Source organism: Staurois parvus, unplaced genomic scaffold, assembly GCF_062004578.1.
Source record: "Staurois parvus isolate SC_StPar_1 unplaced genomic scaffold, SC_StPar_1.0 ptg000364l, whole genome shotgun sequence".
Taxonomy (NCBI): domain Eukaryota; kingdom Metazoa; phylum Chordata; class Amphibia; order Anura; family Ranidae; genus Staurois; species Staurois parvus.
This window is the reverse complement of record NW_028318160.1, coordinates 746,098-760,631: the sequence shown is the minus strand read 5'-3', so window position 1 is coordinate 760,631 and position 14,534 is coordinate 746,098. Positions and strand designations below refer to the sequence as shown.

Below are 14,534 nucleotides of genomic sequence, written 5' to 3'. Positions count from 1 at the left end.
GTGCTAACCATTTAGCCACTGTGCTGCCCATAAATATATTTAAAGACAGACAGGTAATAGCTATTAAATTAACTAGCAAAGACCAGTTAGCTAAAAATTGTCTCATCCGGGACAGAAAGACAAACCTTTTATTGTTATTACATACTTCTCTTTACTAATCATGTTTTTGTTTTGTTCCGTTTTTACAATATGGTTCCTCTAACATGGAAAACTCCAATAGGAGACCCGAGTACTGTTAGAAAATGAATGTGCTGGATCGACAAATAAAACCTCAATTCTGTCTCACATGTGTAGCGCAAACCCTGTATTTGGTCCCGCTGATCAACCCAGATTCTGTTTCCTAATTGTGCAAATAAGGCAGTCATATGGTATTTTCAGCCAGGTATAGGGATTGGGGTGAACCTAAAAGGCATTAGGGTGATTGCCCCATCCTAACCAATGACACGACAAAGCTTCTCATTCACTCTCGTCATCTCTCACCTCGACTACTGCAATTCCCTCCTCATTGGATTACCTTTACATAGGCTATCATGAATGCTACTGCCACACTCAACCACCTTACCAACCGTTCAGTGTCTGCTACCCCTTTCTGCCAATCCATTCACTGGCTGCCACTCACCCAACAAATTAAATTGAAAATATTAACAACAACTTACAAAGCCATCCACAACTCGGCCCCCAGCTACATCACTAACCTTGTCTCAAAATACCACCCAGATTGTTATCTTCATTCCTCCCAGAATGCCTATTCTCTAGCTCCCTTGTCATCTCCTCCAGAACCTTTCCTGGGCCTCTCCTATCCTGTGGAACTCCCTACCCCAATCTGACTATCCCCTACTTTGTTCACTTTTGTTCCCTGAAAACCCTTCTCTTAAAAGAAACCTATCCCATCTACACCTAACAACTGTATTGTATTTCCACTTTCTCCATCAGCTCATCCCCCACAGTTATTACCTTTTGTATCACTTGACCCTCCCTTTTAGATTGTAAGCTCTAACAAGCAGGGCCCTCTGATTCCTTCTGTATTCAACTGTATCGTAACTGTACTGTCTGCCCTCATGCTGTAAAATGCTGTGCAAACTGTTGGCACTATATAAATCCTGTATAATAATAATAATTATTATTATAATAACCTTGGGATACTCAGGACTAAGACAAACTTGATTGAGGACACTAACTTGCAAACCGTTAACTCCTGCAGAAAAGGCTTTTAATGTAGAAAATGTGAACAGTTTAGCACAGGGAGATCCCACAGTGGAAACTACCCTGGCCAGCAAATATGGAACAGTCATTGCAGCAAATGAGCACACTAGCAAACGTCTCTCAACAGGATTTTTCTCAGATCTCTACTCATGGTGCCACTGCATACATGGATGTCTCCTTTAGTATAAGCGAACACTGTACTATGAGCCTCCTGGTTAAATCCTTTCTAGACTTTGCTCCAACTGTTCCTGACGCTTGTAGTGAGTTCTTCAGCTCCTCTCTGAGCCAGAACCCCTCAGAATTTTCCTGCCGCTTCTCAATGGCCTTGGAAGGTTTAACAGCACTTCCAGGCTGGGTCACTCTCCAGCAGGCAAAGGATCCTGCTGTAGGATGCTCCAGACTTTATACTGTATATACCTCCCAGCCCTCTGCTGGTCGCTCTCCTGACCAGGGCTTGGCTGATTCTGTATACATGATCAGCTCAGGCTCTACCCTCTCCGCCCACTATGTTCCAGTACTTTCTGGAAACACGGGGGAGAAAGGCAAGCCTGCTGCTGCAGAGCCTAGAACAACCTACACTAATCAAACTCAACTCCACTGAATACAGCAGAGCCCAAACAACTAAATTTTATCTAAATTCTACCTATAGATTAGCACCTAACTAGGAGGGCACTACATGTGAAAGCCCTTGCCATTGAAGTGTTAGTGAAAGCATTGCACATTTTCTGAAGTGGTGTCAAAGACTGGAGGATGCCCTCACTGATGAGTAGGTTGCTATAGAAGATTACCTGTCATTTCCGTGTCTGCTCTGCAGACACCACCCTGCTGGAAGCTGTATAGAACAACAAATGGTTTCTTTAATTGTTAAGGGTTAAAACAGAAATATATTGCTGGTCCCAGATAGTTTAGTTACCACGGGGGGAAAGTGATAATGTAGAAATTCTGAAACACCATTCTGATATGATAGAAGGGATGGCCAGATAAAGTTGGCTTAATGCTGAGGCCTGTTTTATTCACACTTATCACTGACTCTTGGGCATTTTTTTATTCCTACTGATCACTAACCTCACAGTATTTTTATTCCTATTGATGTCAGGGTATTTTTTTTTTTTACTCTAGCTGACCACAAAAGCATAAACATTTTTTACTCCCACTGACCCTGAGTAATTTTTTTTCTACTGACCACTAGATGCAGGGGTAGTTTTTACTCCTACTGATGTAGGAAGTCAGGGAATTTTTTCATTCTTACTGGACACTGTCCTTCCCCACAACAGTTTGACAGACAGTAAACAGGCACTTTGTTAAAAAATTTTAAATGCCCTGCTGTAGACAGAAAAAGGTTTTCGATGTCCAGCACTGTCAGTGTTGCTAAACCTCTTCCTATTGACTATCTGTATATGAGCATCCCCCAACACAATGTCTTGTGCTGGGGTTACATTTATAAACAAATATTCTACTCTCTGAGAGCCACCAACTGGTGCAGTCAGATCCAACTATCACTGACAACTCTGGTCTTCGCTGATGATCAGCGTGGTTCCTGATCATAATAATATACACTATATTACCAAAAGTATTGGGATACCCCTCCAAATCATTGTATTCAGGTGTTCCAATCACCTACATGGCCACAGGTGTATAAAATCAAGCACTAAGGCATGCAGACTACTTCTACAAACATTTGTGAAAGAATGGGTCGCTCTCAGGAGCTTAGTGAATTGAAGCGTGGTACCGTGATAGGTTGCCACCTGTGCAATAAGTCCATTTGTGAAATTTCCTTGCTACGAAATATTCCACAGACAACTGTTAGTGGTATTATAACAAAGTGGAAGCAACTGGGAACAACAGCAACTCAGCCACAAAGTGGTAGGCCAAGTAAAATGACAGCAGGGTCAGAGCATGCTGAAGCGCACAGTGTGCAGAAGTCGCAAACTGTCTGCAGAATCAACAGCTAAAGACCTCCAAACTTCATGTGGCCTTCAGATTAGCACAACAGTGTGTAGAGAGCTTCATGGAATGGGTTTCCATGGTCGAGCAGCTGCATGTAAGCCTTACATCCAAGTGCAATGCAAAGCGTCGGGTGCAGTGGTGTAAAGCACACAGCCACTGGACTCTAGAGCAGTGGATACATGTTCTCTGGAGTGACGAATCACGCTTCTCTGTCTAGCAACCTGATGGCCATGTCTGGGTTTGGCGGTTGCCAGGAGAACAGTACTTGCTTTACTGCATTGTGCCAAGTGTAAAGTTTGGTGGAGGGGGGACTATGGTGTGGGATTGTTTTTAAGGGGTTAGGCTTGCCCCCTTAGTTCCAGTGAAGGGAACTCTTAAGGCGTCAGCATATTAAGATATTAAAACTTTTGGATAATTTCATGCTACCAACTTTGTGGGAACAGTTTGAGAATGGCCTCTTCGTATTCCAATATGACTGCGCACCAGTGCACAAAGCAAGGTCCATAAAGACATAGACGAGCGAGTCTGGGGTGGAGGAACTTGACTGGCCTGCACCTCATCCCAAATTAACACCTTTGGGATGAATTAGAGTGGAGACTGTGAACCAAACCTTCTCGTCGGACATCAATGCCTGACCTCAAAAATGAGCTTAGGGAGGAATGGTCAAACATTCCCATAGACACACTCCTAAACCTTGTGGAGGTCCTTCCCAGAAGAGTTGAAGCTGTTATAACTGCAAAGGGTGGTCCAACTCAATTCTGAACCTATGGACTAAGACTGGGATGCCATTAAAGTTCATGTGCGTGTAAAAACAGGCGTCTCAGTACTTTTGGTAATATAGTGTTGGCTGTGTGTGTGTGTGTATGTGTGTGTGTGTGTGTGTGTGTGTGTGTGTGTGTGTGTGTGTGTGTATGTATGTATGTATGTATGTATGTATATATATATATATATATATATATATATATATATATAAACACACACAATCAGATATGATATAGTGATCATGTGCATGCTGGAGCCTTTACTCAAAAAAATGACACCCTTCTTCAGCCTTAGAACATCCGTCAAACACTAGGCCTGGGAGCTGAATCTGGACAGTTTATGGGGCCCTTGCACCTCCTCTGCAGCTGTGGCACCCACCTCGTCACTTCCCCACCTTGTCTCAGCAGTCAGCAGCATAGTAGAGGAAAAAACTCTTCCTACAGATCCTGCGCCTCTCTGTGCAGCCACAATACACCCTTGTCTCTGCCTCCCCTGGTCTCAGCATCCAGCAGACTCCATCAGCTTACTACAGCCCTCCTCTGGTCCTACTCTAGAACCTGAACTTTCTGCTTCCCAGCTCTGCCCTCAGCTTCTTCCTGGCAGCAGCACAAAGTAAGGGGGTGCACTGTTATGTAAGGGAGGGTGGGGGACTCTTCACTTCTGATGGTGGGGGAACTCTTGACATTTGATGTAAGGGGGGAGGGGAGCTCTGGATATCAGCTGGCCCTTTGATGGCAAACCAGAATGCTGATGTGGTCCGCAATGAAATTGAATTTGACACCTTTGCTATAGAAGAATACTGCTACTTTCAGACTTTCAATGCTGTAAAAAGATAATTAGCATTTTTAAAAGATAATCAGTTTAACTTAATATATTGTAAAAATGTATACAAATGAAATAAGTATGCAAAATAGTACTAGAGTTGTCAAGTTAAGTAACTGAATTGACCTGCACATCGAGGTATCAATGGGCAAGAAAGGGTTAAGTAGAGGTACTTACGGTCTTCTCCAGAGTATCCAGTGACAACTTTAGGCTCAGGGCCTTCCCCAAGCTGATTGACAGCCTGGACTTTGATATCATAAGGCACAAATGTACTGGTATCTTCTACAAAGATATAAGGCTCTGTGACCATCTTCTCCTTCCATTCTTCATTCTGATTCTGTCTTTTCCACTTCACAAGGTAAGCAAAACCAGGTCCATTCCATTCAATTCCTCTCATAGGCTGCCAATAACAGGAGAATCATTAACAGAATTGTCATGTTATATTCTTTCTTTATATCTTAGTTTTCAATTTACTTGTCAAAAAAAATCAATAATAAGTAATGAATAAGTATGAAAACATGCATTATATAATTTATGCTTTTGTACTCCCTGTAAACATCCTCAGTCGCAGGGCTCCAGAAAACTATTCTTCCATGTGTAGATAAAGCTCTGCCTTTTAGGAGGGATGGGCAATCTAAAAATAAAGGGTGTAAGCCCCACACAGTAGCTTTACCTTTGCAAATGCATAAAAGCCCAGTAGCATCACAGCAGAGAATAACAGGATAAAGATAAAACAACCTTTACTAGAACAAATTCTTAACTGTGACAACAGGCCAATAATCATGGGTAAAATACCAATCAGTGGGGAGGTGACCCCCCCCCCCAAAAAAAAAACAAAATAAAAAAACAACAGGATAGAAAAAGGGTCCTGGCAACCCCCTCAGAAGGTTTTGTGACTAAATCACACTGCTGCCTGCAAAGCTTTTCATGCAAAGCTAGCATCCGCCAATGCAGCAATTCTAACCCTCTGAGCCGTGTTAGAGGTTTGGACTGATGACCGAGAAACAGAATCCCAGTGCCAGAAGGCCCATAAAGTGCCCAAGTTGAGATTCCATAAAACAAGAGGGTACATAACAGAAAGGATGTTATATGTAACAATCCGAACAAAAGGTACAAACCTGCCAGAAAGAAGCAGAACAGCCAGAATACCTGAGGGTGGTACTGTGAGTTCCATAACTGGAATGGTGCAATTCCAGTGTCCACCAGTGGGTGTCCCAAAAAAGCCAGCAGAGATTAAAATGTACGTAATTTTCTTTTGATTTATAAAACGTACCATTAGAAGTATTTTGTTATATCTGTGCAAAAAAAAAGTTAATCTTGTCCTAAATTCAGACCTGTCCAGTGCAGACTTCCTGCATTATTTATAAGGGGCTATTTAGCCCTCCTAGTTCTTATCAAGGACTATGGAATGTTTTGAAGGGTGATTTGCAAGGGAGTTTAGGTACGTGGGTGCAGTAGGATGCCCTGGCTGCCATTGTGCTATATGCTAGGGTCCTGTGCACTCCTTTGTCTTTAAGAGGGGTGGGCTCCCTCAGGTCCACCTGTCCTTGATCTATCCATTAAATACATGTGCCTCTACTATGGGGGCTCTCAGAAATTGTAGAGTTAGAACCACAGATTATCAGGGTGCCGTAACGTGGCTCTGTGGCTTACGTATGTATTTCCAAATGTGTGCTAACTAAACCCCTGTTATAAACACATACTGTCAGACAGGGTAATTCGGTTGTTGGCAAGCTGGCTGGCAAGTTGTCCAAGAACATTGTTCTCTCCCCTTCATTCGCTATGTGATGCCTGTTTATGTGTCCTTGCTATATAAGCCAGTTATAGACTTGGGCGGTGGTCATCTTTTTATTTGATTTGAAAATCAACTTGTAAATTCATAGCTGAAGTAGCCCTGATTATCACGTCATTGATATGTCATTGAGAAAAGCGATCACTAATATATGTCTGGTTCACAGTAATGCCAAGGTTAGGACCTTGGTAAAAACACTGAAAGCAGTGGCCAATCCAAGGGAAAAAGCCACAAACTGGAAGTGAAATTCCCCCACTGCAAAGCTGTAGAGCTAGTGGTCAGGAAAAATAGTCCCAAATATCTATTAAAGCTAGGAAATCTCATGTGTGTAGAGAGTCCAGCTTCCTAATGTTCATCAAGTTATTTCAAACCACAATATCCAGAAAAGGTCACACAAAGCCCTTGCAATACTGGTGACAGTAAAAAGGAGAAAACAATTACTCCCTGAGATGCAATTCCCTGTACAACTTAGCAAAAGGCTTCAGCACATTGAGGTGAAGAAAGGAGACTTGAAGCAAAAATCCTCTTATGGGGGAAAGAGATTTGTTTTGTATACACCAGATACTCTGACAGATCTGTGAACATAAGCAGATGTTCCCTCTATCCTGTCATCATAGTTGGAGGAACATACTGGAAGGCTTGCAAAAACACTTGGGGAACTTGGCTCTTGAGCCAGTTCTCCAAATATCTTTGACTTACACATGTGAAAGTCTTGTGAGCCAGTCTTTGACTCACTCATTTGAAAAACCCTGAAGTTTTCTTGGGTATGGAAGGAATGCCCAAAAAGCAAAGGCTTAGGCTTGTAGGTTTGGGGAAGATGGTAACTCTTCCTGTCTGTGGTATTCTTGATAATCTCATCTAGACATGAACAAATGAGTTCCCCTTGAAAGGGAAGTGGGAGCAAGAATTTCTTGGTATCTAAATCAGCTGACCGGCCTTTCAGTGGGCAAATTCTACAAGAAACTACCACACTATTATTATTATACAGTATTTATATAGCGCCAAAGGGTATGCTCAGCGCTGTACAGTAGCAGGGGGACATAACATGAGACAAGACAGTAACAGTACACTACACGTGGGGTTCGAAGGCCCTGCTCTTTCGAGCTTACAATCTAGGAGGGAGGGGAGGGTGGCACAGGAGGAGATGGCTGTGGGGGATGGAATGGTGGGTGGAATGAAGGAGGTTGGTTGTGAGGTGAGGTCGGGGGTTAGGAGAGGTTGGGGTAGGCTTCCCAAAAGAGGAGGGTTTTCAGGGTGCGCCTGAAGGTGAGGAGGGTAGGTGACATTCTGATGGATTGGGGTAGGGAGTTCCAGAGGATGGGGGAAGTCCTAGAGAAGTCCTGCAATCGGGCATGGAGCTAGAGAGCAGGAGGTCCTGTGAGGAGCGGAGGGCACGGGTAGGGTAGTATCTGGGTATCAGGTCAGTTATGTAGTTCGGGGCGGTATTTTGAATGGCTTTGTAGGTCAGGGTTAGCAGCTTGAACTTGATGCGTTGGGCAATCGGGAGCCAGTGAAGGGAGTGGCAGAGGGGGGAGGCAGATGTGGAGCACTTGGTGAGGTGGATGAGTCTGGCCGCTGAGTTTAGGATCGACTGGAGTGGGGATAGCGTTCATTTGGGAAGGCCGGTGAGAAGGGAATTGCAATAGTCCAGGCGTGAGATGATGAGGGAGTGTACGAGTTGTTTGGTGGTGTCAGAGGTGAGGAATGCGCGTATCTTGGAGATGTTGCGGAGGTGGAGCCTGCAAGATCTAGATAGCAGTTGGATGTGGGGTAGGAAGGAGAGGTCGGAGTCCAGGGTGACACCCAGGACTTTGGCGTGTGGGGTGGGAGAGATGGAGGCATTGTTAGTGGTGATGGAGAGGATGGGGGGGGTACGGGGTGGGGGGAAGACCAGGAGCTCGGTTTTGGATAGGTTAAGTTTGAGGAAGTGGAGCGACATCCAGTCTGATATGTCGTTTAGGAGGTGGGCGATGCGGGCAGAGAGTGAGGGGGTGAGGTGGGGGGTGGAGAGGTAGATTTGGGTGTCGTCGGTGTAGAGGTGGTAATTGAAGCCGTGGGAGTGAATGAGTTTGCCAAGGGAGGAGGTATAGATGGAGAAGTGGAGGGGCCCGAGGACAGAGCCTTGGGGGACCCCGACAGAGAGGGGGAGGGAGGGGGAGGTGGCAGTGTTGTAGGTGACGCTGAAGGAGCGTTGGGAAAGGTAGGAGGTGAACCAGGAGAGGGCAGCATCCTTGATGCCAAGGGAGTTCAGTTTGGCAAGGAGGAGAGGGTGGTCAACAGTGTCGAAGGCCACAGAGAGGTCAAGGAGCAGGAGGATAGAATAGTGGCCATTGGCTTTGGCAGTTAACAGGTCATTGGTGATTTTAAGTAGGGTGGTTTCGGTGGAGTGCAGGGGGCGGAAGCCAGACTGTAGGGGGTCAAGGAGGTTGTTATCAGTGAGGTGGGCGCTTAGACGATTGTAGACCAGGCGCTCAAGGATTTGAAGGGCAGCAAGGAGATGGGCCTAAGGTTGTTAAGGTTAGTGGGGACAAGGGAGGGTTTTTTGAGTATGGGGGTGATGTGTGCGTGCTTTAGAGGGGAGGGGAAGGTGCCTGTGGAAAGGGAGAGATTGAAGATGTGGGAGAGAGAGCGGATGATGGAGGGGGGGGGGGGGTGACTGGAGGAGCTGTGAGGGGATAGGGTCCAGGGGGCAGGTGGTGAGGCGGGCTTCAGTGAAGACCTTAGAGACCTCCTCAGAGGTAGTTGGGCTGAAGGAGCGGAGTGTTGGGGAGGTGATGGTGTGCGGGGCATTGGGTATAGTGGGGGGTAGTGCGGCTATGAGGTCGGGGGAGGGGGGGCAGAGGGGTTGGAGGAGGGCGGGAGGTTGGGTGGAAAGGTGGATTGTGAGTTGACAATGTCCTTACGGATTGCGTCAATCTTGTTCTGGAAGTGAGTGGCAATCTCGTGGGCGGTGAGTGAGGTGCTGGGTGGGGGTGGCGGGGGGGGGGGCAGGGATTTGAAAGTGGAGAAGAGCCGATGAGGACAGGTGGAGAGGCTGCGGATAAGGGTTAAGAAATAGGCTGGCTTGGCGGCGTGGAGGGAGGTGGTGTAGGCGAGGTAGGCGGCTTTATAAAGGGAGAACGCACGAGGGGATCTGGTTTTGCGCCATAAGCGCTCCAGCGCGCGACTGCTTTGTTTGAGGCATTTTGTGTGGTCGTTTTGCCAGGGTTGAAGCGGGCGGGGTCTAGTGCTACGAGTGGTTAGGGGTGCCAGGGAGTCAAGGGCAGCTAGCAGCGAGTCGTTGTATGCAGTAGTGGCCAGGTCAGGGCATGACAGAGGGAGGATGCTGTCATACAGACGGTCAGCTGCTGGGTGGAGATGGGTCGGGTTCAGATTGAGGAGGTTGCGGGTGATAGTTAGACGCTTCGGGGGGGGGGGGGAGTTGTGGGAGGGGTGTGTTAGTGAAGTCGTGTGGGGTGCAGAGGTGGGAGAAAACGAGGTCCAGGGTGTTTCCGTTGGAGTGGGTGGAGGACTGGGTGTGCTGTGTGAGTGCGAAGGAGGAGGTTAGAAGGAGGAGTTGGGAAGCAGCTGGGCTGTTGGCGTTGATCGGGATGTTGAAGTCGCCTAGGATGATGGTCGGTAGTTCGGAGGAGAGGAAGAAGGGAAGCCAGGCGGCAAAGTTGTCAAGGAAGGAGGATGTGGAGCCAGGAGGCCGATAGATTACCGCAATCCGTAGGGGGGTGGGAGAGAAGAGACGGATGCAGTGGGCCTCGAAGGAGGAGAAGGAGAGGGAGGGGGGGTTAGGGAGGACCTGGAAGGTGCTCAGCGGTGGTAGGAGCATACCGACCCCTCCGCCTCTGCGTCCGCCCGGTCTGGTTGAATGGGTCCAGACGAGGCCTCCATAGGAGAGGGCAGCAGAGGAGGTGCAGTCAGTGGCTTGGATCCAGGTTTTGGTAACCGCTAGGAGGTTGAGGGAGTGGGAGACAAAGAGGTCGTGGATGGCGGTGAGCTTGTTGCAAACCGAGCGGGCGTTCAGGAGTGCAACCGAGAGGGGAGGGGTGGATGTGGGGAGGAGGGGGACAGATATGAGATTGGGGGGGTTGCGGTGGTTGGCCTGTGTAGGAGGGTGCCGAGTGGGGAGATGGAGGGCCAGGGTTTGGGGAGATGTCACCGGCGGTTAGGAGAAGGAGGAGGGTGAGGAAGGTGGCATGGGAATGGGAGGTGCAGGAGCGCGAGGGTCGGTTGGCGGTGGCTTGTGCGTCGGCGGGGGAGTGGAGTAATAGGAGGAGGTGGTGAAAGCCGTAGAGGGGGGAGGGAAGAAGTGAGGGTGCGATGTAGAGCTGTTTTGGGGGAGTAGAGGGGTAGAGGGAGGCAAGTTTGGGGATGGAGGAGAGGAGAACGAGGAGGAGGAGTGCAGGTGGCATGCTAGGATGGGCAGAGTTCTGATCGGGTCGGAGAGGAGGGAGGTTTTGGTCCGGACGTGAGGATGGGGGGAGTCCGTTATGCCGTGTCGGAGTTCATCAGTGACCGATCGTAGGAGGTGAGCAGGAGTGGTGGGCGGCTGGGGCCGTAGCTGGCTGGTTGTAGTCTGTGGGTGCTGTAGGCCGGGATCCTTGGGTGTTGTGGCACGGCGTCAGTGGGCACAGTGGTGCGGCGGCTGGACGAACCGTGGGACGCGGTGATAGGAGGCGATGTGGGCCCAGCGGTGGCAGGAGGTGCTGAGGGCCCGGCGTCAGGAGGTGCTGAGGGCCCGGCGTCAGGAGGTGCTGGGGGCCCGGCGTCAGGAGGTGCTGGGGGCCCGGCGTCAGGAGGTGCTGAGGGCCCGGCGTCAGGGGGTGGTTTAGGCCGGCGTTGGGAGGTGGTGTGGGTGGTATGGATCGACGTCTGGAGGTGGAGTGGGCTAGGCTACCTGTCCACGCTGGTGGCTTCTCCTCACGGGTGGGGGTGGTAGCGTCCCCTCGGGCTGGAGCTCGGGTGTCTGGGTTCGTAGCGGCCCGTACTGATGGTGGCAGCTTACCCGTTCTGTAGGTGGTGGCTGTGCGGGTGGTGGTGCTGCCGTGCGGGTATCTGAGGTTGTCCTTGTTGGGCTGCGGTTCTTCCTGGGTTGCAGTCTGCTTGGTGGTCCTTGCTAGGCAGATCCAGGTGAGGTGGTCCTTGTAGCCTTGCCTCAGGTTGCTGTGGCCCCTGCAGACGGTGGAGAGGGTCAAGGGCCGCCTGGGGAGGACCACTCCGCTGTGTGTCAGAGGGCAGGGGCCGAAGGACGGAGCGGCGGCACCGTGATTGGGCGGTGGTGCCGCGAGTCGGCCCGCGAATTAATCGAGGCCGCGGCTTCGCGGGATGTAGTAGGCCGCGATTTTCGGGGGGGGGCCAAAATTGATTGGGGCCCCTCCTGGATGCTTGGTCGGGGGCCCCAGGTGTGTGGGGGCCCTAGTAGTGTCCGCTGCCGCCCGGATGGCAGCGGATTAAGCAGTGGGGTGACAGAGCTCACAGATGGCATGTTGCTCCGTCGCCATCTTATAATAGTATAAGATGGCGACGTACACTACAGTAGTACACCTCTTGTAGTACACTACAAGAGGTTTGGGTTGCAGAAAGAACGAGACCTCATTTTACCCCTGTACAAATCATTAGTAAGACCTCATTTGAAATCTGCAGTTCAGTTTTGGGCACTAGTTCACAAAAATATTGGGGAACTGGAGAAAGTACAGAGAAGGGCAACTAAACCGATAAGAGGCATGGAGGAGCTCAGCTATGAGGAAAGATTAGAGGAACTGAATTTACTCTCTCTTGAGAACAGAAGATTAAGGGGAGATGTGATCAACATGTATAAATACATAAATGGTCCATATAGTGAACTCTGTGTAGAGTTATTCACCTTAAGGTCATCATAGGAGGACAAGGGGGCACTCTTTATGTCTGGAGGAAAAGAGATTTAATCTCAAAATATGAAAAGGTTTCTTCACAGTAAAAGTTGTTAAAATGTGGAATAAACTCCCTCAAGAGCTGGTTCTGGCCATCTCAATAGATTGTTTTAACAAAGTCTTGGATTCTTTCCTAAATGTACATAATATAACTGGATACTTACATTTATAGGTAAAATTGGATCATGCTTTATTGCTTTTTTTGCCTTCCTCTGGATTATTTGTGGGTATAGGACTGTGTATATGGAGGTGTTTTATTTGCTTACTTGCTTGTGTGTGTGTGTGTGTGTGTGTGTGTGTTTTTTTTTTTCTCTGTTGGTTGAACTGGATTGACTTGTGTCTTTTTTTTCAACCAGACTATGTAACTGAGTTAATATGGGCTGCCAAGTGATCTGCCCACAGGCAGGCATAACAGAAGTACATTATCTCCAACACATATCAGACAGCTTAATCAGAATCTGGAGAGAATTCTTAGTGACAAGTTCTCTTCTTGTATTCTTTTTTCCCCTTTTTCTGTTTGATTCATCCCTCCATTTTTTATTTTTCTTCAGTGTTTTCAGTTTTCTCCTCCATTTTTCTTCTCTCTTACTTGAGGCCATTTTAGTTAATGTATATCTTTTTCTATTTACTCTGCTGCTTTTTTAATGTAACGCTGTGCAATGTTACTGTAGTACAGTATTTGGCCACAAAATGGAAGTGCTACATAGCTTATTTATCACTCAGCCTTACAGGAATGCTGGGACCTGTATGCTGTAAGCAGGACTTTTCTATTCAGATATGGGAGAGATGGTGTTAAGACACTGGATGTGAGAGTGGATCCATGCAGGGCCAAACCGGATCGGGCTGGGTAGAGGCACAAAACACTAGAGTGCTGAGCCTTCCGAGGAGGCAGGTTAGTGGAAACTGCAGGCAGACTAGCCGGGTCACCGCTATCTACACAGCCACAGCCATGGAGGACAAAGAGGGGCCTTAACAGGAGAGTCATTGCTATGCCCTGCTGCACTAATGGACCAGGTGAGAGGGTTCATCACCCACACAGCATTGCCATAGTGTGTGTTTGCTGTTTCCAGTTTCTTGAGTTTAGGGCAATCACCAGTACAGGCTTACACTGCCAAGCTCAGAAGCTATAGCCCATCCAGTTCTGCATTTTACCACCTTTACCTGTTTAACCAACTCTGTCTGCAGTGTACCAAACAACGTCTTTCACTATCTCTGCCAGGCAGGAATCCTGCACTCACTTCACCACAGGTTACAAAAATCCAAGGAAGAGATTAGCTTTTCAAGTTCAGCTCCCCATTTAAAAAGGGATACACTACTATGTTCCTTTTCAGTTGTCCTTAAAGAGACCCATCACATTCCCTATTAAAAGAAAACTCTTTTGGCTATTTTTCCATCCCTTGGGTAACTCTGTCTTCTAGAACAGATTTCACCTTTATTTTGCACCACCATATGAGCTCCAACTAGCTGGCTGAAGAGCTTTTCACATACTCACGGGACCTTTTGGGATACATTTTTGTCTACATTCATATGAGTTGAACCCTCTCTCTTCTCTTCTCCCTTCTTCATCAGAGCTGGGTTTGGCAGATGGAGACTTCAGTATGGTAGAGTTCCCATGGCAAGGAGATATTCAGCCACTGAGTGTCAGTATTACAGCAGTTCAGCCTGTTTAGTGACACTTGCCATGGGAACTCTACCATACTGAAGTCTCTATCTGCCAAACCCAGCTCTGATGAAGAAGGGAGCACCCTTCGAAACGCGTTAGCCTTCATACCCCCCCTTTTTGAGTTACCTGTAACCCTGTTTGGATTATGGTTACTTATGCCTGTTATACAACCATTTTGTGAGTATATTTCCTTATTAATAAAATTAGTCACTATTTATTGAGGTAATGCGCAAGGTTTGTGTGCTCTTTCTTTCATCTTCTTCTCACGGGGAGCCACAAGTTAGCTAGTTTATATTTTATTTTATTTTTCTTTCCCTCTATGCTCAATTGTGAAAATTCTCTTGGTTTGGGAGGTAATGTCTAATTCTTCAGTCCTGCAGGGTGGGTGGGCATGGCTTAAAATGTGACTGTATTGGGTTATATTGCCTTTACTTTGTGATGTTTT

General features: G+C 47.7%; 1 protein-coding gene across 9 annotated transcripts in view; it reads right to left on the bottom strand.

Moving 5' to 3' along the window:
* The window catches only part of L1CAM (L1 cell adhesion molecule), a 721,289-nt gene that overhangs the window by 107,789 nt on the left and 598,966 nt on the right, over positions 1-14,534 (bottom strand). For all 9 annotated transcript variants that reach the window (XM_089685157.1, XM_089685163.1, XM_089685158.1 and 6 more), the window contains one exon: positions 4,912-5,134. In XM_089685157.1, coding sequence (XP_089541283.1) covers positions 4,912-5,134 — 223 coding nt within the window. The remainder of the gene's footprint in view (positions 1-4,911; positions 5,135-14,534) is intronic.